The 24,060-nt window shown below is 39.9% G+C and overlaps 1 protein-coding gene and 1 long non-coding RNA gene across 2 annotated transcripts; one reads left to right on the forward strand and one right to left on the reverse strand.

Annotated features, from left to right (window-relative positions):
* The first annotated feature begins 4,672 nt into the window (after nt 1-4,672).
* On the forward strand, nt 4,673-23,352 carry trpv1 (transient receptor potential cation channel, subfamily V, member 1). Its single transcript, XM_031572429.2, has 15 exons — nt 4,673-4,896; nt 5,483-5,637; nt 12,516-12,668; nt 12,755-12,892; nt 12,983-13,281; nt 13,421-13,597; nt 14,061-14,225; nt 14,328-14,423; nt 14,528-14,598; nt 14,726-14,891; nt 14,999-15,065; nt 15,308-15,624; nt 15,734-15,855; nt 16,540-16,652; nt 22,998-23,352. Exons 1-15 carry the CDS (start codon nt 4,673-4,675, stop codon nt 23,102-23,104), a joined length of 2,370 nt encoding a protein of 789 aa, XP_031428289.1. The 3' UTR covers nt 23,105-23,352.
* On the reverse strand, nt 7,328-7,738 carry LOC116221521. The gene is made up of 2 exons (XR_004164165.2): nt 7,444-7,738; nt 7,328-7,374 (listed from the first exon to the last, which is right to left on the reverse strand). It is a non-coding gene; the product is annotated as an uncharacterized LOC116221521 (long non-coding RNA).
* Nucleotides 23,353-24,060: the final 708 nt, after the last annotated feature.

Below are 24,060 nucleotides of genomic sequence, written 5' to 3' on the forward strand. Positions count from 1 at the left end.
GTCTTTAGCCTAAAGCCTCTGCACTTCTTAAGGTGGGCCTTATCATGGATAGGGCAGTGCTCAGCCACATCATCTGTTTTGCTTGTGTCATTCTCATGACCAGTAGCGGATTCTACGTCTGTCCTGTGCATGGTCACAGCCGTTTTGTTTTTTAATTTAAGTGTGGGCGTGTGTCATGTGGATTGAAGCTGACGCTGGACAGAGTAAAGCTCGGGTCATTTCTTATTTTTGCATCGAGACACACAAAATCAGTGAAGAAGGAGAACGGAGGGTAAGTAACGTTGTGTTTGCTTTTGAACCTTGACCCTTGGTAGATCCACTTTTCGTGTAGTCCAAAGGGCAACTTTTCCACTATGGGGTTATTGCCACGGGCTGTGTCTAACACTATGAGCCGGGCAGATACCCATCTTCCTTTGCAGAGAGCAGCTCCATTAGAAGATCTCCTAACTCTCGTAGCTTGTGGTAGTCCCTACTGGAAATCTTGGGAAAGTGGTCTAGCTTGTTAAGGAGAGACTGCTCAGTGGCCTCTGGAGAGCAGTAGACTTCCTCCAGCCGCGCCCAGACCATCTGCAGGGCTGCATTTGGGGTTCTCTATGTGGACTGATCTGAGCCGTTTGACATAATTGGAGGATGCTTTGCCCAGCCATTTTGTCAGCAAATCTAATTCTTTGCTTGCGGACAGGTTCATTAATGGAATTTAAGAATGATGACTTCCAAGTTCTGTATGACTCTGGACAAATTGCTTTAGGCCTGTGCTGACAATTTCCCTGCATGCTAAATATCTGGCCATGTTCATCATGTCGTCAGGTGGACATTGCAGTGTGGGCGTGTATGGAGAATAAGTAAATCCAGGATTGCCTAGTGGGACGCTGGGTTGCGGTACGTGATGTGGCCTCTCTCTGTTTACAGGTGTAGGCTTCATAGGCGGACTAGGATTTTGCGTCAAGTGTGAGTATGGATTCTGAGATGATCCCTGATGCTGACGTTGCATGTTAAAGCAAGGGATGTATCCTCCTGCAGTAGAGGGAGGCCTTCTACTTCCTATCAGTGGCTCAGCTTTAGCCGTTCTGACTGGCTCTGGGTTAGGTGATGGCGCAGACAATCCGTTCACATAGTTCAGAAAAGCGCACAAGAGACTATCTAAACAGAACATCTGTTTCGGGCCATTAAAGACAACTTGCCTTATCATACGCTGTTCTAAGGCTTCATCATTTACGTATTATTCTGCCGCTTCTAGCGCTTCAGCCTCTGCTATAGCGGCGGCAGCCTCCTTTTCAAGAGTAAGGGCTTCTAGACTTGCTACACCTGTAAACAGAGAGAGGCCACATCACGTACCGCAATAACAGACAGTGCACATGTGTGCGTGCCACAGGTGTTCTACATACATGTGGACATATATCCATGATACTTTGCAGAGATTAACAGTATTTTCATCTGCAGACCTGAATTGCTCTCAGAATTCAATGTGGCTGGAACCATCCATGATTATGTGGTATCGATGTTGTGTGCGTCCAAGGGCTGTTCAATTTCGGCACAGAATGCTGCCAGCTGGGGTTACTTCAACACTGTCACCCATCAGTGGAACCTTGACATGTGAGGATGTCCTCTATATATTAACCAATAGCATTAAGCAAAGAAAAAACATGAGCGGGAACTTATTTGTCTTCGTCAACTCTATATGAATGGACATGCAATCTCTTTCAGCCTGAGAGAGGCTGGCTTTCCTGTTCATCTGCTCCCTGAGCCTGTTGAGTCTGGGACCTTTGCTGGACACACCTGCTCTGAATGGCATGGATGAAGATGCATGTCTGCATGCCAGTGTGCACATGCAGAAATGAAAGTAGCACCGCCCATGCCATTGTAAAGGCTTTGTTGATCGAATGTGGTGAAATGATTTTGTTTTTGCCTTCAGACTTAGACTTCACAAAGCGCGCAAGAACCTGAAAAAAGAGAACCATATGATCACAAACTAGCACAAAAACATAGCTTGTTTTGCAGTCACAGGGATAAACAAACATAACACAGCTGGTCTGTGAATATGTAAGTACTTGAGAGTGCATTAATAGCATGGTTTGTGTCTTCAAAGTGCTGCAGGGTCATCAGCAGTAGAGACACCACATCCTTACAGGCTTTTAGTCATCTCTGGAGATAACTCTCCATATCACCATTAGCCTAATTTCTCCTCAGTGTCTAAAGCCTGTTGTCCTTAAGCTTCTTGTCCTTCGTGTTAGCAGGCACCATGAGGCTTGTATGGATATTCAGAAGGGTTTGAAGTAACTCCTTTTTATATATTTTTTGTGTGCGTAAGTACCTCCATATTTCTTTCTGACCCCAATATGTACATACAATACAATGGCAATAATTTGAAGTTGTTTTGTGGTGTTATTTTCATTTAGCATCTGATACATTTTGAAAGCAATTTATTTTACAAAAATTGTAAATACCCTGTCAAACCTACTAAAATGAATCCATGTTGTGGGCAGCAGACACATTTAAGAAAGGTCGGTGTAATGTAAAATTGATAATGTCACTGTAATCTGGAATAGCAAGTGAGCCAACCAGAATTTGATATGATTATTCTGCCTAAAAAGACCAGAATCTGATTATTTGGGCTTTTTGCTTCTTGAAACCAAGATAATAAAATTCAGTCCATTAGAGGGGCAAGACAGAAATGGGTCAAAGAAATATAGTGCACCACAGGAAAGTGAACACTACTTTGTTACAAGTTGTTCATCAACTGATTTACAGAGATATGCCTTGTGGTACACTGAAATTCTATTGAACGTAAGAGATGGCAGTCCTTGAGATGTCCATGTGAATGTTGTCTTATAAAAATCAATAAGAAGGTAGGAACAAGAGAATCAAGTGAGAAAAAATCCAACATCAATGAGTCTGTTTTCCAAGTTTCTCAGCAACTCTAAACCTCCAAGTCGTCATTGTCTATAAATACACCGGCTCTCATTTCCTCATGTAAATAAAGAATGAGGAATGATGTAATACAGTGCATGTCTAATAGGTTAGACAAGGAGGACTTCATGGTTTAATGTGTCAAAAGGTGCACTTGGGTAAACCACAGCTGATAGATGATCAGAGAGGCCAGCTGCTTGATGGAAGTAGTCAAAATAGCTTATAATGTTAGCTGGAATTATCAATAAAAACCAAAAGCATATTACATCTCAGTTATCTACTCCTCGTAAAAACAACCTTAATGTCTCTGACTTTGCGGAAACATTTGCGAGAAGAGACAAATTCACTATTTGGATAAAAAAAAATGCGAGCAGAGTTAAAACAGCAAAAGAGTGACTGACTTAGTCACACTTACCATCAGAGAATTGTCAGTAGCTGATCCCAAACTTACATTTGGCAGTAGCCTCAATGGTGATTACAGAGCGGGCTTTAGGTGCAATAAAGCAGTTGTTGATTCATGTGGAATACCTGCAGTGAGTCATACAACTCAGATCAGCATTAACTTGTTTGTTGTGAGAGTGCAGGCTCAACAAAAAGGCAGAAAACCACTTTTTACAGTGTCCAAACTAAAGCTGCCGTGTATTTATCGTTTATTTGCAGCTATTCCTGGGCAAAAAAAAAGAGAAAGACATCAATCCAACATAAGAAAGTCAAAAAAATTAAGGCTGTAACATATAGGACCAGGGGTCCACCACAAAATGATCCATCCAGATCCACATATGTCCTTCTCCTCTTTAAATACTCTTGTCTTAAATACTCTATTGCTTTTTCAGCTGGGATTGTAGGTGTGGCAGGGAGCAGATTAAGAGCCAACGGGTGTGGTGAGTTAGCTCCCTTGTCTTGTCTATTGTCTCAATCAGGGAATTCCCCCATCTTCCCAATCCTATGGTCATCTCCCCAGGGTTCTAAAGCCCTTCTAGCATATCCCTAGGAAGATAAATGCCCCCAATGACCTCAATGGGCTCTAGTGGGACCCTGAGTGTAGCTTGGGGTACCACAGTGTAGAATTTATCCAATAACAACAGAGGTTCATGGATCTACTGACGCACGCATGTCTAAAACAAGTAAACCACTGGACTATAACATAGGAGGTTTGGAATTTACAATGAATCTGGTATTCAACCAGAATACTGAAGTCATTTACATACAATACAAAAGTTTAAAAAGTCTCAAACACCTTTGTTGAAAAGCTTCTTATGATGGAGGACCGATCATTGATCTTGGAGTATGGCAGAGTGATGTGTATTGCTGTCATGGCTCATATGCAAGGCTATAGATCATGTGCAGTCTTGTGTAGAGATGAGTTGGGGATGACCTCCTAACACCTCTTCATCTGCAGACATGCCCAGTAGAAGGGACCCTGAATTGCCTTAGATGTTCAGATGTGCTGAATTCAAAGCTCAAGCTCAAGAGTCGTTTAGCAATCGGAAGGTTGCTAGTTTGATCTTGATTCCTCCTCACCAAGTGTTGAAGTGTCCTTGAGCTAGACATTGAACCCCAAACCACCCCAGATGAGCAGGTTGGCAACTTAGATAGTAGCCTCCGCCATTGGTGCACGAATGGGTAGATGTCTGAGGCATTCATGTTAAAAGCGTTTTGAGTTAAAAAGCATGATATGAGTTTTACCAATTACATCTATTCAGAAATATTGCACATGAAATATGGCTTTTCCCTCATGCAGGCATTATAGCATCCAGACATCACCATGGGTACACCAAAGGGCAAAGACAGGAAGCCATTCATCCTGGAAGTGGATGACAGGACTGACGAAGAGCGTGCACAGAGCCAAGAACAGGAAGCAAAGGATCACTGGGCATCTGCTCTTCGACTGGGTCCAACTGAAAAAGACAAAAGCCCTATGGACTCTGAATATCAAGAGGACGTAGGAGAGACCACTCCGCAGATCAAAATCAACAGGAAATTCATCAAGTGAGTTATGATGTCACTTGTCATAATTCATAATAATCACTACACTTTGTATAAAAATTGTAATTTAATAATTACATTATATTAATATTAATATAAGCACACAATCACAGCAATTTTTCACTGAAATGTTTACAGATTTTCCATTTATTCTTCACGTATATTCAGGTGATCATCCATATAAAATTTAAGTTAGTAAAATGTCTGTGTAAATTTTATTTTTGCTAAACCAATCATAGCAAAAAATTGACTTTTTACATTTCATTGACATATTTAAAACATCTCTGTGTCTTGTTTAACTGTCCTAAAATTGGTATTAATGCTTAACATAATCATAGAGTCAAGTATGAATGTTCTTCTATTGACTATTGGACTCAAACATTGTCACCACACTAAAGTACCTACAATCTTTTCAGTTCCAAACAAATAAAATAAATAAACTATTCTTTTATAAAATGGCTCACCTATATGTAGTGACATCTTATATGTTTGTAATATTAAGTTACTTATTTATAAAAAGTCCTGTAATTCTATGGTTCCAGAATGTTGTCAAAGTTATGTTTTTCACATATAATCTTCTCTAATGCAGGGGTATCAGAGGAATAACAGGTGAAGCTGCTCAAGACAAAGACAAATTCGACATTAAAAGGCTCTTCACAGCAGTTTCAAGTGGAGAGGTTGCCCAGCTAGAGGGACTGGAGCAGTATCTGCGTCGTGCTATGAAATACCTGACTGACTCTGCCTGTAAGAGGAAAGATGACTCTCACAATGTAGAAAGATATAAGCATCTAACTATTTCTATTCGTGTCTCCAAAAGAAAAAACAATGTAAATGTAAAATATTGCCTCACTCCTTGTGTGATAAGAAATCAAGTATGCCTAATCGTTTCCTGAGGTGTCTTATATCAATTAAACGACTACAACAATATTATTTTAATGATAGTTACTAACATTCTACAGAAGCCCCAAATAGAAAATTCTGATAGATAGATAGAAATAAATAGATTATTCTCTGTTCTCAACTCCCTCCAAAACCAGCTTCACACCCGACTCCAAACATGTATGGAAAATATAGTCGATACTAAAAAAAACATCTTCGTTTGGAGTCAATATTACTAGCTATATATATTGTTTTGCAGCTTCTCACATTTAATGCACGAGGATCCCTCGAGGATCCAGCTCACATTTAAACCCATGTGGAACAATAACAGGAAAAAAGCTTTAGAAAACACCATCAGGTTACAGAAACATTCACTCTCCTAACTTGTGGAACTCATCGTATCCTGTTTACAGTTTAAGTGTTGTGTGACATAGGCCCTATGTCTTTATCAGAGGTGTAAAAAGTACTGAAATATTGTACTCAAGTAAAAGTACCTATACTTTGATGAAATTTTACTTAAGTACAAGTAAAGTTACCCATCTAAAAATCTGCTCAAGTAAAAGTAAAAAGTAGTTCATTTAAAATGTACTTTAAGTAAAAGTTACTTAGTTACTTCCAACAACTTGTTGGGGGTCGCTCCTATACAGTGCAAAAAAGGACAAGGGGTCATAAATCCAATCCAAAAACTAGTTATTTTGAATCAAAGGAAAATCTTTACAAATATAAGTGGAATAATGACATTAAACATGTCAAGTTGTCCACACAACATTTAGGACCTTTCGGGAGGTATAATGTGCCAAATTGTGTTCAGACCATCCCATAAAACATTTTCAAATACAAGTTTTGACTTCTATAATCACTCAAATAAAACCAAAAACAACCAAAATGTAAGTGTGAGGGCACTTGTTTTAAAGACAGAACTGAGGAATTATTTGATAGCAGACTGTGCTCTTCCTATGTAATAATAAGACATGAACCACATGACGGCAGCAATAAAAACGTATGTGTGTAATGTTGTTAGAGCACCTGTAGTCCTAAAAAGCAAATGTGTAAGATAGCATAATATGCTAACGTACTGTAGCTTGCTAATCTTTTTTAACAAGTTTGAACAGGCAAAGGCTGTCAAGCAAGCTTTCAGTTTGGAATTGTGCGAAACTACTATTGAATATATCAATAAACGACCAGTATCTCAATTAATTAAGTTAAAGATCTGACATTTAGGCCGTTAGAGGTCTGTAACGTTATATTAAAGGCCAGATGCACATTAGCATGCGACGCATCAGTGTCCACGCAGTGCTCCACTGCTTGTCAAGGTGCTGTTTTAATATCTCCATAGTGTTTGCGCAACTCATTGGGTAGAAGGCCTTTATTTTTGAAGTAATATATAGCATCACGTCAAGCACAATTTGTAGACACCTTGAAGAATATGTCAGTTCAAGATACTTGTTCATTGAAAAAAATTTAAATAAATAAAAAAAATATCGGCAAATGTTTCCCGGATTTTGGAAGAATATTCGAGACGCATCACAAAGCAAATAGCTATTTTCGCTGTTTATGGAGCCATAAAACTGAAGCTAACAATAGCAAGTTGACAACAACTACCTTAGGCAAGGCAAGGCAATTTTATTTATACAGCACAATTCATACACCGTGGTCATTCAATGTGCTTACCTTAGCCCGTCAGAAAGTAATGTTATTCATTGATAATCCTGTCACTCCTTGCCGTTTCGTCACTTTATCCAGCGTCAATCGGTTGATCACCTTAGCTGACAGCTGAGTTTTACATCCTGTGCCATACAAATAAATGCATTTGATGCATATTGCAACAGTTTTGCTGGAGGCACTCTACCAATGAACAGTTTGGAGTCTTAAATTAATGTGATAACTCCAAAAAGTTATTGCAGTGTTTTTTTTGTTTTTTTTACTGAGTAACGGATGTGATTTCCAATGTAGCGAAGTACTAGCCTGACGATGTCATACTCATAATTCTAGTCAGAATATGAGTCGGGGAGTGTTTCAACCGAACCAGAAAAAAAAAAAGGCCTCTTCGCTTAATTTGACCTATGGCTAAGCCCCGCCCCCCTTAGTTACTGTTGCTAACTCGGACAAGTTATCGGAGCTGACTAGAGTTTACAATGGCAGCTATCAGTGTCAAAACGATATCCCAAGAGGCTCTAGACAAGCTTTGGAGACAAAAGAACCTGATTTCGTCTAGAAGCCTTCAAAAGGGACTCCATTATGCAATGGAGTGATATGTATGAAATTTAAAACTAGATATGGGTGGATAACAAGCTTAAATTTGAGGCGAAAATGTACAGATCACTATGCAAGAGGGAGAAGCCTCATCTCACGGTCATCACAATTGCAGATAAATACATCCAATACCAACATTGTTCATGCACCGCAGGGAAAGGTTAAATTAATTTACCTTCAGTTAATTTAACTAATCTGGAGAGGCACTGAGATGTAGACCTACGTTTATTATAACTAGCATTAACCTGCCGCTGACAGGACAGTGTCCTAACTGTCTAGCTAGCTATCGTAACCGGCTTGCGTGTGTTATCGGCAAATGTTCACGTTGTCACGTTAACGTTAGCTAGTTTGAACCGTTTTAGCCAGAGATAACTTGCCTAAGCCTAGTATAACATCAGTGGTGAAAGTAAGCCGGTACTGTCAATGACAATAATGTGAATAATGAGTATGCCTAGGATCATGTAGGCTTAGTTGATTGCTTTAGCAGAGGAAAATTCCAACTTAACAAGAGTATGGCAGATAGCTAATGAACGGAGAGTTGACTGGTCTGCCACACAACTTCATCCACCGGAGACATTTGGCCCTGCCTTGTTTTAGTTTGGGAAATGGGATAAAATATACCCCATTGCCTATCCTCTCATGATACCTCGTATAAGTGTTGTATCTACCCCATGCACATCGTTTGACCATTTTTGTTCAACTTACATTACATCAAACCCCATAAAACAAGTGAAGAATCACGGTTTTTTTAATGCTACTCTATGGAGTTGTAAACTCAAGATGTCCGAGTGCAGTTGTTACTAAACTGCCATTGGCTCGCCTGCGTTCGAGGGGCGTGGCTTAGCCATAGGTCAAATTGATGGATCAACGACATTGGGCCAGCTAATAAATACAATTTTTACCGAATCCCGTAGGTAGGACGGCAAAAACATATTTTTGATCGACAAATGCCTTGATCGCGTTTCTCTGTTCCTCCTTCAAAATGAATGCGCTGTCGATGTCTTTTAAAACATCTCTATCTACACATATCTCAGCTCTCGAGCGGCAGCAATGTTTGTTGAAAACGAATTCAACCCAAGTGACGTGGTTGATTACATAAACATACATACAGGTATATATGTCTATGGTTGATTACGTTACAGTTGATCATCTGTCCATCATCGTATAAAGCCCGCCCTGACAATTTGATTGGTCTGATCAAGTTTTTGATCGGGTATACGACAATTCAACGTGACGTCACAACAACAAATAACTTACTTCCGGGTGGCTAACGTCGCCCCTGCCCATAGTAAACCTTAACAAACCAACAGGATTTTCCATGTAATTTAACCAGGCTACAAACACGTTTATTCATAATTGTGAATATGATAACAACACGTTTTATGAGTATGATCTTGTGAACTGAAAAAAGAGACGTTCCCGATGTCGTTGCTGTTGATATTTGTTAGCGAGTAACGGTCATATTGTAATGGTTTATTGTATCAAACTCGTAGTGACTGAGATCGCTACAATATCCAACTTAACGATGAACAATTTTCAGGACTGTTTGTAGCTTTCCAGCTATCTGTCTGGACACAAGAATGTTTCCATACAGATATTAATAAAGTACATATCTATCTATCTTATTGACAGTATTGAAAACTTTGTCATTGTATTGTAGATGAGCAGTTTTGAGGGTTTGTGCTCTCTTAGCAGATGTGGTTGGACTGGAGTTAGCTAACTCAGGTCCCAGGTGTTGTGATTGGGCAAAATCAGTGTGATCAGCAGGGTTTGGCCGACCTGCATTATAAAAAAAGATTAAGTAACCGTATCATAGCCAAGCCAGATCACGCCACTGTGTGTGGTTTGTTTATTTACAACAACGGGACTAGCATTCTCACGCTAGCAAGCTTGCACGATATGCTACCCAACGTTATGCTACCATTATGCTACCCAACAGCAACCCAACAAAAACGTTTTATAAATGACCTGTGAGAAAATGTCTTCCGCAAATCCGGTCATGAGTGGTTGGTTGCCAGCCTGTCCACAGTTTGGTACCGTTAGATGCAACGAGACCGCCCGGTAAACGTACTAAGGCTGGATCTGTGCTAGCGTTATCCACCTGTCTTAGTCTCTGTATCCAGATTTTCTGTTGGGTCGATTTAGATTTTACCGTGGGAAAACGGAAAAAAAGCCTAAACCTAATTCTTTACATTCCTTGGTACATCTGGTATTACAACCCCAAACACAACACGTCTTCGGCATGACGTTAATCGATTCGTAAATTAACTACTATTGTACTGTCCTCGTTGAGGTGTGATAACTTCAACTAGACAGCGAGCTAAACTCTCTTATATTCATAAAGATGAAGAATGTCTTGTATTCTTGTTTGCAGATTTATTCTTCAAATTGTACTGAATCCACGACAATAAATTCAAGTGATCAAAGGGTGAAAGAGTAAACTAGAACACAAAAAGCTAAATGTTGCAATTAGCCAAGTCACCTAGTTCCATGAAGTAAAGAAAGCACATGTTAAGCTAACTGTTAACATTTCCTAATAGCATCCACGTTTTAACATTGCCTTTTTTAGCATTATAACTACGTTTTTAAACAATGAAATTAACTTAGTTATAACAAGATACAGCGATGCCTCTGCTGGGGAATCAACCTGTAATAAGGAATCTCTCTGGTGTAATGACCGTCAGCCAGCCGTTTCTACATTATTCTGAACAATTTTACCTGCCTACTTCCTGCACGGCTCAAAATTACAACGTCAAAATCAAAGTCTGGATGAAACTGAAATTTTTACAAATTCGACAATTCAAATTAAATGCCTAGAGGCAGAACAACTATAAACTACTATGCTATGCTACTATACTAACAACTGTTGACAGGATGACAGTTAGCCACCCGGAAGTACCTTGGCAACCTTTGTTTACAAACATTCTGATTAGGTCTATAATTTCTCCCCAAAGGAGCAATTCATAGTTTTCAGTCACGTGACTACAATAGGTAGCTGACGGGCAAAAAGAACAGCGAAACAGCGTTAAACAGTGGACAACTTCGAGCAGTGCCGCCTACTCAACTACGATCGCCATCAACCACAGACCATACCACTATAGCCAGACAGAGATATTTAGAAAAAAATTAAATGTTTGATCCATGTACTGCACCCGCTGACATTTTTATTTCTTTAACCTCGACGAAGTCCCTGCCAGAGCTCCAGTGTGGAGATATTAATATCTATCTAATAGAAAATCCATCCCCCTACACATCTCAAAAACTGAAAGCCTACAAAAGCACAGATAGTTATTTAATTTTCAGAAGTGGATGGGTTCACAACGCTGTCGTCTGGAAGGTGAAAACAAAAAACATCTTCATAATCAGAGCAAAGATGAGTGCCATTTAATAGCTAGCTACCAGCTAGCGAGATACCTGCTGTTAGCTACGAGCTACCTGCTGTTAGCTACGAACTACCTGCTGTTAGCTAGCAGCCTTTAGCCTACCCAACGCTGCTCTTTATCATTTGACACAATTTTCTGGTTTAAACAAGTACGAACACCTCGTCTGGCGAATGACAACTTAAATGATCTTCCCATATATTTTCTACTGGCATTGTAGTATTACCAGTTGGATGACAAAATACACTAGCCTAGCCTACTTGCTTAGGTACTTGTCGCAATCTCAGAGAAGAAACCGGGTAATCCAATTTGAATTGTGTTGATGCTTTGTTTCTTGACTTTATTACTTGATCTATTCCCGTTTTAGGTAGTTATTCTGATAAATGAGGCGACCAGAACAGGGTGACTGCTTTTATTGCCAGCCCCAAAAGTATGGCTGCTTTACTGTGTGTCCGAGAAAAATTGACCCAGAAGACGTCTACAATCAACTGGTAGCAACGTGGGCGGGTTTTAAATGCGATAAAAACAAAATCCGGGCTTGTCTCCTCGCCGATTTGAACAGCCAACCGAGCAACAACTGTCTAGCATTTTACTACCTAAGTCAGACAATGTTAAAGCGGAGATATTAAATGATATTGAATGAAAGGTGGTCGGTTCCTGTATAAACTCCAGTGTTAGACAGGTGTGGAATGTGTTTTTTGCCCTTCAGCTGGTCATTCTGACGTCACGTGAAAACTATGAATTGCTGACCGAACTTCCCGACCTAAAATTTTGTGAGCGGGGCTAAGTTCGTCTGGCATCCAGGCTAGCGAAGTACAATACTTCAGTCAAAATCTACTTAAGTAAAAGTAAAATTACCGATTTCAAAAACTACTTAAAAATTACAAAGTACACAAAAAAATTACTCAATTACAGTAACGTGAGTAAATGTAATCCGTTACTTTACACCTCTGGTCTTTATTTGTTTCAGGCCTTGACAGACACTGTGCCCACCTTATGATTCAAAGACTTTGTCAGATCCTAATCAAAGTAATATTGTAGGCTACTGTTATGTAAATACATAATCCTCTGTTTTCAAGTGTTGGACATAACCTTTCTAACTTTGTGCAGATCAGTCCAAGGGCAAGACTGCTTTACTCAAAGCTCTCCTAAACCTAAGAGATGGCAGAAATGACACCGTTAAATTACTCCTTGACATCACTGAGAAGATGGGTGATTTGAAGAAATTTGTCAATGCTGCATATACTGATGTTTATTACAAAGGTGAGAGTTTGGTATATTGTTAAAACCTGGATATTGTTTTATGCAGACAGATATTCCGATATTCCAATTCTTCTTCTTCTTTGTAGGCCAGACTGCCCTTCATGTAGCCATTGAGAGAAGGAGTAAATACTTTGTTGAGCTTCTGGTTGAGAAAGGTGCTGATGTCCATGCCAAGGCCTGTGGGAAGTTCTTTCAGCAGCTTGATGGACCCTGCTTCTATTTTGGTGAGATACCAAATGAGTCAGACCTTGATGCTGATGTTATTTCAACCTTATATTAGTAACTAAACAAAAGCATGCTGTGTCTGTTTACAGGCGAGCTACCGCTTTCGCTGGCAGCCTGCACCAACCAGAGAGACATAGTTGACTTCCTGTTGGAAAACCAGTACCAGAATGCAGATGTGAGGGAGACAGACTCACAGGGTAACATGGTTCTCCATGCTCTGGTGCTGGTAGCAGATAACAGTCCGGAGAACACGGAATTCATTGTTAAGATGTATGACCACATCTTGGCCAAAGCGGCACAGCTTTACCCAAAAGTCAAGCTGGAGGAGATTGAGAACAAACAACGCCTCACACCAATTAAACTCGCAGCCAACAGAGGCAAGATTGAGGTGAGATTAGATTACATTACATTATTACTGGCATGTGTAAGGCTGTATTATTTTGATACTCTGTGATTTGTTTCTCCTAAACTCATTGCATAATTACATTTCTACTCCTCTCCCGTCTTGTTTATTTGTTTTTCTGAAGCTGTTTAAACATATGTTACATCGAGAGTTCCAGGATAAAGAGACCAGACATCTTTCCAGAAAGTTCACTGAGTGGGCCTATGGGCCTGTCTATTCCTCACTGTATGACCTGTCATCACTGGACACCTGTGAGAAGAAATCTGTCCTGGAGATAGTCGTTTACGGGACCGAAAGCCCAGTAAGCCATTAGCGTTTGTGCAGGTTTTGTATCATTACGGTTGGATACATAAATATCATATTGGTTTTCAAATGTTCAAATTAATGATTTATTTGGCAGTGTAGGCAGTTTAAGCCTGGTAATTTACAATATACAATATACTGTATATATATTTATATTTATAATACAACATTGTACCATATTTGACTTAAATAAGATTAGTGAGTTAATCAGGGTATCAAGAGTCTGTACAGTAATACACTAAAACCTTATTTAGTGTATCAAAGTCATCAGTTTAGTGTGGAAGTGTGGCCATATAATGAGTGGTACTAAAAATGTATCATCCACACTAATGATGTGATAATGTGAGGCATCACTCCACATAGATATGATAGACTCCAGCTTGTGCCAGTACTGAGGTAGGAAATGATATGATAGACTCCAGCTTGTGCCAGTACTGAGGTAGGCTAAACTGTGATTTCAGAATCGTCTGGAGATGCTTCAGGTGGAGCCACTCAATCAGCTGCTGGAGGAGAAGTGGAAGAGATTTGGTTATCCAATATTTCTCTTCAAGTTTGTAGTTTATGTGTTGTACCTCTCCGTATTCTCCACTGTGGCCTATTTCAGGAAAGACGGATCAGCTGGTCTGGTCAGTCAATCAATAGGTGTTTTTTCCTAATTTTTTTCAATGTTTGATAGCTCTGAAGTCTACATTTGGTTTGATTTGCCCAACTGCATTCATTCCTCCCAGCCACCATATCCGTTGGAGGATACAAAAGAGGATTACTTTCTCCTGGCAGGGCAACTCATACTTCTCTTGGCTTCTGTTTACTTCTTCTTTAAAGGGGTATGTATCACTGCTAGAATGGAACCCATTGCTATGGGGGGGGGGGGGGGGCGATCATTTTGATTAGAATTTGAAATTAGGTACTAATACTGTTCTCTCTCAAGTTTTCGGATTTCAGTAGGAAACATCCAACACTGGGAACTTTGTTAATAGATGGCTTCTGTGAACTCCTTTTGTAAGTCACATGAAAAATAATCCTCTCTGTGTGTGCATTAAGTAGTAAAAAAAATAGTTTCAAGTTGACAATATTTACAACCAAAGATATCAGCCTTTGATCCTAATTTCTGTGACCCGGCTCCTAGTTTCATCCAGGCAGTTCTCTTCCTGGCGTCTGTGGCACTCTACTTTTGTGGCAGGATGGAGTACCTTGGGTTCATGGTATTCTGTCTGGCTCTCAGCTGGATGAACCTACTCTACTTCTCCAGAGGATCCAAGAACATGGGCATCTACAGCGTCATGATACAGAAGGTGTCTGCCATATGCTGCGCTGCCCACCTTTGGATGCCATTTGTTGTGATCTCCTGACAGCCTTAAGTTCTTCTCAGATAATCACACATATTATTTTGTCATTCTAGATGATTCTTGGGGACCTTTTTCGTTTTCTTTTTGTTTACATGGTTTTCCTCTTTGGATTTTCATCAGGTACATGGATTTCCTCCTAAATACTGAGAAATAATTGTTCAGAAAGATATTAGTAGTAAATCATTATTTGAAATGTAAACATCTAAACATACAATACATATAAAAAGACATAACTGTTAGAGAGTTCATCCAAAGCTCATATAATCTCTGAATGCTGTTTCAAAAGCCATAGGCACCTATGGAAATGATTCAGCTTCTTTACCTTTGTATAAACCATCTTAATTTCTTTCATTATCTTTTAGCGGTAGTCACTCTACTGGAAGAGCCAGAGACATTTGTTCCCAAAGCGCGTTTTGGATTTGTACAGACCAATGATTCCACTAGCAAAAAGCTAACTTACAAGAACTTCTACTTCACTACTCTGGAGCTGTTCAAGTTCACCATAGGCATGGGGGACCTGGAGTTCACTGAGCAGTACCGCTACAAGGAGGTGTTCTATGTGCTTCTCATCTCCTACATCGTCCTGACCACCATTCTGCTCCTCAACATGCTCATCGCCCTCATGAACAAAACTGTGAAGAAGATCTCAGAGGAGAGCACCAGCATCTGGAGACTACAGGTATATTGACTGTATGTAGACGGCTGTGTTTCTGGAATACCACCCGAGGTAGATCATTGAGCATGGTCCTTCATGTTTGTACCTACTGTATGTTTTGATACGTTTCCAGCGAGCCATTACTATCCTAGATACAGAAAGATGTCTACCACAGTGTTTGAAGCGCAGACTTCGTTCTGGAGTAGAGAAAAACCTGGGCAAGGGGAATGAAGAGGACCTTCGCTGGTGCTTCAGGTGACAAATACTGCACATCAGTGCTTCCCAAAGTGTGGGGTGGGGTGGCCCCCCCAGGTGGGGGCTCGGTAACAGCAAATGGCAGTGCTCTTACTGCTTAGTAGCCTGTAACTAACCTCTAGTTTATTTATACAGTTTATTGCCTACTTTGTACTTATATCCAAGTTTAACTAATGGATGTTGTGGGAGCACAGTACACTACTGAGCTACTGGGTTGTTGTACCCCAGGAATAACCTGGTTGACACGCTTTTATCAGTTTAAAGATGATTACCGTCAGCGAGATAAAGTCCATACACATCTTGCGTTTGTTAAACAGTTCTCCATTTATTGTACTATTGTCCATTAAAACGCAGAGCAACGACATGTTACTCAAACCTTCGCCGTATAGCGGTCAAAACCATTTGCCCTTCCGGGGTCAACACCTAACCACAACAGTAGGCTTCCTACCTATATGCCTAAAAACACCTGTGCAATGCACAGCAACACCCAGTGTACAAACAGGGACATTACACATTGAGTGACAACACATTTGGCTGTAGCAACCCATTTGGCTGCTACATGATGTAATGTAATGTAATTGAAAATGTACAACGGTTCAAATGTAGAAACAATGTCAATGATTGGAACTTATGGACTGGAGTCGCTTACAATGGCTAATTGGAGCGTGTGTTTGTTATTTTCAGAGTGGAGGAAGTCAACTGGAACAAATGGAACACCTGCCTGGGCATTATCCATGAGGATCCTGGGAGCCAAGACTTCAAGATACCAATGACTCCTCCTCGCAGACCAGGGAGGGGTAATGTAGCGATCATTCTCTTATCAAACACCCAGTAGAAATGAATTGACAGTGTACAAAGTTTTCAATAATCTAGTAGCTGTCACTGATGATATCACTGTTGTCTTTGGCTATTTCACATTTACCTTTGTGGAAGATTTGCTATAGCTCCAAGTTTAAATGTGACAATGCTACCATAAAACATTACCATATTTTGAGTGGCAGGTCTACATTACTTTATTTTCCTAATCTTTTAACACTAAAACAGAACATGACATCTAGTCCTGCCCACTTTCTATTTAAGCTTTTACTGCCGTTTCTAAAATGACACTGTAGTGATGCCGAGCAATCGCCAGTTTTGTTTTCTCTGTTTAACTGTTTAAATACATAGAGTTGAGGTTTTCCTTCACAAGGCAGAGGATGTGGTAGATAAAACAACTTGTAGTGATAATAATTAAAGTAACACTATGCAACAATTTGCCCCTTTTTGAGGTATGTTTTTATAAGCAACTGCTTTTGATACCTTCAAAATCATCTTAATAGTATGTCATGTGAGGGAAAGATGAATACACCTGCCGTTCCCACTAGCTGTCGAGGCTGTGCGCTATGTAGTTATTTGGTCCGGGACGGAACACCCAACAACAATGGGCCTCATTCTCGAACATTTTCTGAAGTTTCTTCTGAAATGTTTCTTACGGGCTTCGGAAAAACAACGTAAGAAAAAGACATCCGACAAATTCATGAACGCTTGAAAATGTGTTCCTAGGCAGCAGAAGTGTTCTGAGCTGTGCTCCACCGGAAGAGTTTTCTTAAATTGAAAGCGCGTTCTCGTGCTCCTGAATTTGCATACATAGACGCCCCGCCAGCTCCTTATAAGGGCACGCAACCGTAGTGACGTCTGCAGTCGGAAATCGACCGAATCTACACGAAAGCAACTCGTAAACGACTCATGTCAAAGCGGAAAGCGAGCACCGTCGAGTAAACGCAGATCTAACTTCAAGGGTGGACCGTTGCAGGATGTAGATGCAGGGGCGGCCCTAGCACATTTGGCGCTCTAGGCGAGCTTCACTCCTGGCGCCCCCCCCCCAAATAAAATATTTTTTTTCCCCCCACGAAAACGGAATTGCAACTTTCAAATGCTATTTTGCCCTGTAAGACTGAATTTCTTTCACATAAACACAACAACGATCGCGACGATGAACAAACATTAATTCAAGAACAAATCACTGAGAAAATGTCACGCCTGTGCTGGACTACGCTCCGGCCACGCCCCCTGTTCAAATGTTTATGGACACACACACACACCTCCACGACATCCCAATCGCCTACAAATAATGTTTTCTTAGTCTTCTAAAAGTGAATCTAAAATTATATAACAAAAGTATGTATTATCATCATTTGTTAAATGTAGCTATTAAGCATTTTGGTATATTTGGACAGCCTGGCATTTTTTTATTCCAAGATGCATAGCTCTTGATTAGTTGAATCATGTCTAATTAAACTGGCTAGCTCGCTCCACCAAAACTAAAGCTGTCCAAATTTGATTACTCAAACTTTTATGACGCAAAATGACGCAAATTGCGGTACAGCTGAACTTGAACTGATGTTTGGACTGAATGGCAATAACAAGGAACGTCACAAGTCACTGGCTAGCTAGCGTTAGCTAACTAGCAAGATTATATATATCCATTTGCTAAAGTTGACAATACAACACTTGGATTTTTACCAGTATTCCTCACTGAAGTTGCCGTGTTTGGCTTCCTTAATGGGTGTGCTATGCAACGAGTAAGATATGTGTAGTGTTGTTGCATTGGCCATTGGCTTTATATGTGCGCCCCTATTTTAATCATGTCTTTTTTGTATAATGTAGAATAAATGGACATATAATTTTTTATATAGCGCCTCTGTAAAATCCTTAAAGAACTATGTGACAGGGAGTAGGAAAACTTTCAATGATAAGGTACATCTTTACTTCTTAACTCCACTAAAGTGCCGGGGGCAATTCACGCATTCGTGAACGTTTTCTTATGTGGAATTCATTCTAGGCTAGAACAGGATTTAAGGATTTACCGTTCTCCTTGGCACGTTTCTCTTCTTCTTCCTTTCTTTTCTTCATAAATTGCGCCCCGGATGGCTTTTGCCTCTTCATTATTTTGTTCTTCAAAGTTTCTTGAACACACACACACTCTAACCAAACGCCTCACTGTGCTCGCATGTTCTGACAACACCAAGGACGTACGTACCTCTTCCGTTTTCGATTTTTGGCTCATTTTACCCTAATGTTAGATTATTTTTTTTTATGTCAAAATTTTGGTTGGAGATATAGAAGGGGGCGCAAAAAAAAACTCTGTCCAGCAAAAAAAAAACACAATTCTTTTTTTTTTGCTGGGCGCAGTTTTTTGCGCCCCCCTCTGAGTGGCGCTGTCATGGCAAAAAGTGACCGGGTGCCAAAAAGAGCCCGGGTGATGTAATATTGGCTTTCGAACGACTCTTGAGTGACAGTTGCCATACCAACGTTAGCATTACGTCACCCGGGCTCTTTTTGGAAGTCAGACAACCTCAATAACGCAATTTACCCCAGAGCATCTCGCATTATACTTCGCTACCTGAGACCAGCTTGCCTGTATTTTACCTGCAATAAACCAAGCAAAACAACCATGTGCTTGATGTTTGACTGTGTTAGGAAAGTTGTTGACTCACAACTTTGTTATAGTGTCAAAGTAAGTACATTTCAACCGGTTTCGCCGCTAGCATCTCGTTAGCGATTACTCCGTTAGCTGGGGCACATTATTTTGCTTAGTGTTTAGCTAGCAAGCTAGTATGAACTCTCCCAAGTCTTTCTAAATAGGCCTATATCAACAAATAATGGTAGATCTCAAATTATTTAAGATGTTAGCAAATGAACTGGCTGGCTTGCTAAAAAGGTAGATGAACAAGCACCGTATATTATTTAAGATGTTAGCAAATGAACTGGCTGGCTTGCTAAAAAGGTAGATGAACAAGCACCGTATAGTATTTAAGATGTTAGCAAATTAACTTGCTGGCTTGCTTAAAAGGTAGATGAACAAGCACCATATATTATTTAAGATGTTATTAAATTAACTGGCTAGCTTGCTTAAAAGGTATATGAACAAGCACAGTACCGTATATTATTTAAGATGTGAGCAAATTAACTGGCTGGCCTGCTAAAAAGGTAGATGAACAAGCACCGTATATTATTTAAGATGTTAGCAAATTAACTGGCTGGCTTGCTAAAACGGTAGATAAACAAGCACCGTATATCAGTATATTTTCTCCTTGTTATAAAAACGAATTTCTACTCTAAACAATTTCAATTGAAATGCAAATGATGATGTAAACGGCTAAAATGAAACACTTTATTTACTGGGTAAATATTTGTTTAGCCACAATATATAGCGATTAAAAAAGTAGTATTGACTGCAAATGTTGATGTACAGGATACCGGCAGGTGTAGCTAAAACGGAATACTTAATAGTTTTAGGCACAATATTAAGTGACTAACAAGTAGCTGATGGCTTTCGAACGACTCTTGAGACTGACCAAAAAGTGCCCGGGTTACGTAGTGTCCGGGTTACGTAATGCAAGCGTTGGTATAGCAACTGTCACTCAAAAGTCGTTCGAAAGCCAATATTACATCACCCGGGCTCTTTTTGGACAGACGGCAGTGCCCAACGACGCTCACTAGACGACCGCAGTCCTTTTATTTATTTTATGACATCACAGTGCCTCGTAGAATCATGACTATACGACAATTCAACGTGACGTCACAACAACAAATAACTTACTTCCGGGTGGCTAACGTCGCCCCTGCCCATAGTAAACCTTAACAAACCAACAGGATTTTCCATGTAATTTAACCAGGCTACAAACACGTTTATTCATAATTGTGAATATGATAACAACACGTTTTATGAGTATGATCTTGTGAACTGAAAAAAGAGATGTTCCCGATGTCGTTGCTGTTGATATTTGTTAGCGAGTAACGGTCATATTGTAACGGTTTATTGTATCAAACTCGTAGCGACTGAGATCGCTACAATATCCAACTTAACGATGAACAATTTTCAGGACTGTTTGTAGCTTTCCAGCTATCTGTCTGGACACAAGAATGTTTCCATACAGATATTAATAAAGTACATATCTATCTATCTTATTGACAGTATTGAAAACGTTGTCATTGTATTGTAGATGAGCAGTTTTGAGGGTGTGTGCTCTCTTAGCAGATGTGGTTGGACTGGAGTTAGCTAACTCAGGTCCCAGGTGTTGTGATTGGGCAAAATCAGTGTGATCAGCATCAGGGTTTGGCCGACCTGCATTATAAAAAAAGATTAAGTAACCGTATCATAGCCAAGCCAGATCACGCCACTGTCTGTGGTTTGTTTATTTACAACAACGGGACTAGCATTATCACTCTAGCAAGCTTGCACGATATGCTACCGTTATGCTACCCAACAGCAACCCAACAAAAACGTTTTATAAATGACCTGTGAGAAAATGTCTTCCGCAAATCCGTTCATGAGTGGTTGGTTGCCTAAACCTAATTCTTTACATTCCTTGGTACATCTGGTATTACAACCCCAAACACAACACGTCTTCGGCATGACGTTAATCGATTCGTAAATTAACTACTATTGTACTGTCCTCGTTGAGGTGTGATAACTTCAACTAGACAGCGAGCTAAACTCTCTTATATTCATAAAGATGAAGAATGTCTTGTATTCTTGTTTGCAGATTTATTCTTCAAATTGTACTGAATCCACGACAATAAATTCAAGTGATCAAAGGGTGAAAGAGTAAACTAGAACACAAAAAGCTAAATGTTGCAATTAGCCAAGTCACCTAGTTCCATGAAGTAAAGAAAGCACATGTTAAGCTAACTGTTAACATTTCCTAATAGCATCCACATTTTAACATTGCCTTTTTTAGCATTATAACTACGTTTTTAAACAATGAAATTAACTTAGTTATAACAAGATACAGCGATGCCTCTGCTGGGGAATCAACCTGTAATAAGGAATCTCTCCGGTGTAATGACCGTCAGCCTGCCGTTTCTACATTATTCTGAACAATTTTACCTGCCTACTTCCTGCACGGCTCAAAATTACAACGTCAAAATCAAAGTCTGGATGAAACTGAATTTTTTACAAATTCGACAATTCAAATGAAATGCCTAGAGGCAGAACAACTATAAACTACTATGCTATGCTACTATACTAACAACTGTTGACAGGATGACAGTTAGCCACCCGGAAGTACCTTGGCAACCTTTGTTTACAAACATTCTGATTAGGTCTATACATGTGAAACGTAATTGTTAATGATACAAATATTCTCGTAATTATTATTATTATAATTACTTTAATCCGAGGATGTCTGTAGAGTTGATGTGAACGCAATCACCAACGTGTTCTCACAAATTAATTAACACTTCTAACACGGAGAGTTTTCTTAAATGCGTCCCACGGGGCCATCTTGTGGTTTTTTAAGGAATCGCATTTGAGAAAACTCTGGCCGAGTTACGACTGCTATTTCGAGTTCGGAAAGTCTTCTGAAGTTCAGAACAAATCCCAGATGAGAGAACTTTCATGAATGCCAAATGTTTTCCTAAAACCAATTCAGAAGAAATTCCTCTTAAATTCTTCTTAACTGCGTTCGAGAATTAATTAATTAAGATCTTTGTCAGGTTTTTAATGGCACACACGACACCCTGGAACACACACGTGCATATATAGAGGCGACACAGGACACACACACACGCAGGTAGGCCTGAGGTCGCTGTGAATTTATTTTCTGCATTTTTCCCATCCTGGACCGTCCTTCCTCGAGGACCCCCCAGGAGCAGTGGGCAGCTTATAGCGCCCGGGGACCAAGTGAAGTGAACTGTCCATCTTTGGTCAGGGATGGACATGTGTTCTGTTATTTTGCATGTTTTTTCTGTTGGGGTTCTTAGTGGAGGAAACCCCTTGTGAACACGGGGAGAACATGCAAACTCCACACAGAAAGGCCCAGGAGATAGCCCACCACTGTGCACTCTGGGGAGGACCTGCCCCCCAGAGCCAACAGCGCCCCATGCGGGAATCGAACCCACGACCTTCTTTGCTGTGAGGCGGCAGTGCAAGCAGTGCAAGCAACTGAGCCATCGTGCCCTCATGAGGCCCAATATTGCCAAAAGGCTCCATTTGGCTTGTTGGCAGGCTATAATCAATGCCAACTGGGCTGTTGGTGGTGTTTGCACAGGTTTTACATACCTTTTAGCGCGCTAGTTTTAGACCAAACGATTTGAACAGGAACGACACAAGACTTTGTATTAAGTGGGTGCGTATTAATAGATGTTTTATTTAACAGGAAGAAGCTTGCGAGGGTTCCTGAGGGATTTCAGTCGCCGTCAGCCTCAAGGCCAACAACAAGGACAAGAAGAAGAGATGAGCCTTCGGTCACTCAGCAACATCTGATCAAATAACACCTCCCAGCAGTTCTACATGTCACTATTTATCAAAGACAAATATGAAATGTGAAATAGAATGATCAGAACCAGGATAAGCACAGTGTCTGACATGGGGCCATAGACAGGTCAGCTATGATGAGGTCCATCTATAGAGGCTATAATTAGGAGAGCTTAGGTCAACATGATCGAAATAATCTTTCTCGATAGACTTTTTCCTGAGGGCTCTGGTTCGCAACCTAAGGGTCCGGCAAATATCACAGGTGTGCAAGGCTTTGTCTGTTCTCAGGTTGTAAAGTTGTAAAAATCAAATTTGCACTTGTTGAATAAAATCATAAAACCCACTTACTGTATAATCAACACATACTGTATACTATATATGTGAACCAGAGTTCACAGGATGTGTATGTGCATATGCAACCTGTTTAGTTACTGTATAATTGGTCTGAAGGAGATCTAGGACAGAGGTATGTGTGTATGCATATGTATGTATGTATGTATGTATGTAGGTACTGATTAATCACTTACTACGTTGATAATGAATCATTATTATTCTTTTGGTAAGGTTGTGTGTGATTATCATAGGCGTACTCTGTTGGGTTGTTAAAAGAAAAATATGTCAAGTTTATATTTAAATGTTAGCTAAATGTTTATCTTACTTGAACAAAGACATTTAGGTGAAGGTTCTAGGAATGGAAACAATAAAAAATGTGTTCCTACTTTTACTGCAATTCTTTTTTTTATTATTACTTAGATTTTAAAAGTATTTCTGTCAAAAACAATGGTACTGAACAACCATACAAGTACAAGTTAAGTGTCGGCATGACAACATCCATTTTTTACATTATAATAATGTGACGTGCTACAGCATTTATAGGTAAGAATTTACAACTTTTTCTGCAATTCATTCATAATTTGGTACAACCACAAAATTCCCGGTATATTTTCTTGTCCTACACACATGGC

This window comes from Clupea harengus, chromosome 8 (genome assembly GCF_900700415.2).
Source record: "Clupea harengus chromosome 8, Ch_v2.0.2, whole genome shotgun sequence".
Lineage (NCBI taxonomy): Eukaryota > Metazoa > Chordata > Actinopteri > Clupeiformes > Clupeidae > Clupea > Clupea harengus.

What these genes read in the sequence shown, in the direction of transcription:
- trpv1 (XM_031572429.2), top strand. Translation starts at nt 4,673, where the DNA reads ATGGGTACACCAAAGGGCAAAGACAGGAAGCCATTCATCCTGGAAGTG. An exon ending in ATACCTGACTGACTCTGCCT is followed by an intron (nt 5,638 to 12,515) that starts GTAAGAGGAAAG and finishes AACTTTGTGCAG; the next exon opens with ATCAGTCCAAGGGCAAGACT. An exon ending in CCAACAGAGGCAAGATTGAG is followed by an intron (nt 13,282 to 13,420) that starts GTGAGATTAGAT and finishes GTTTTTCTGAAG; the next exon opens with CTGTTTAAACATATGTTACA.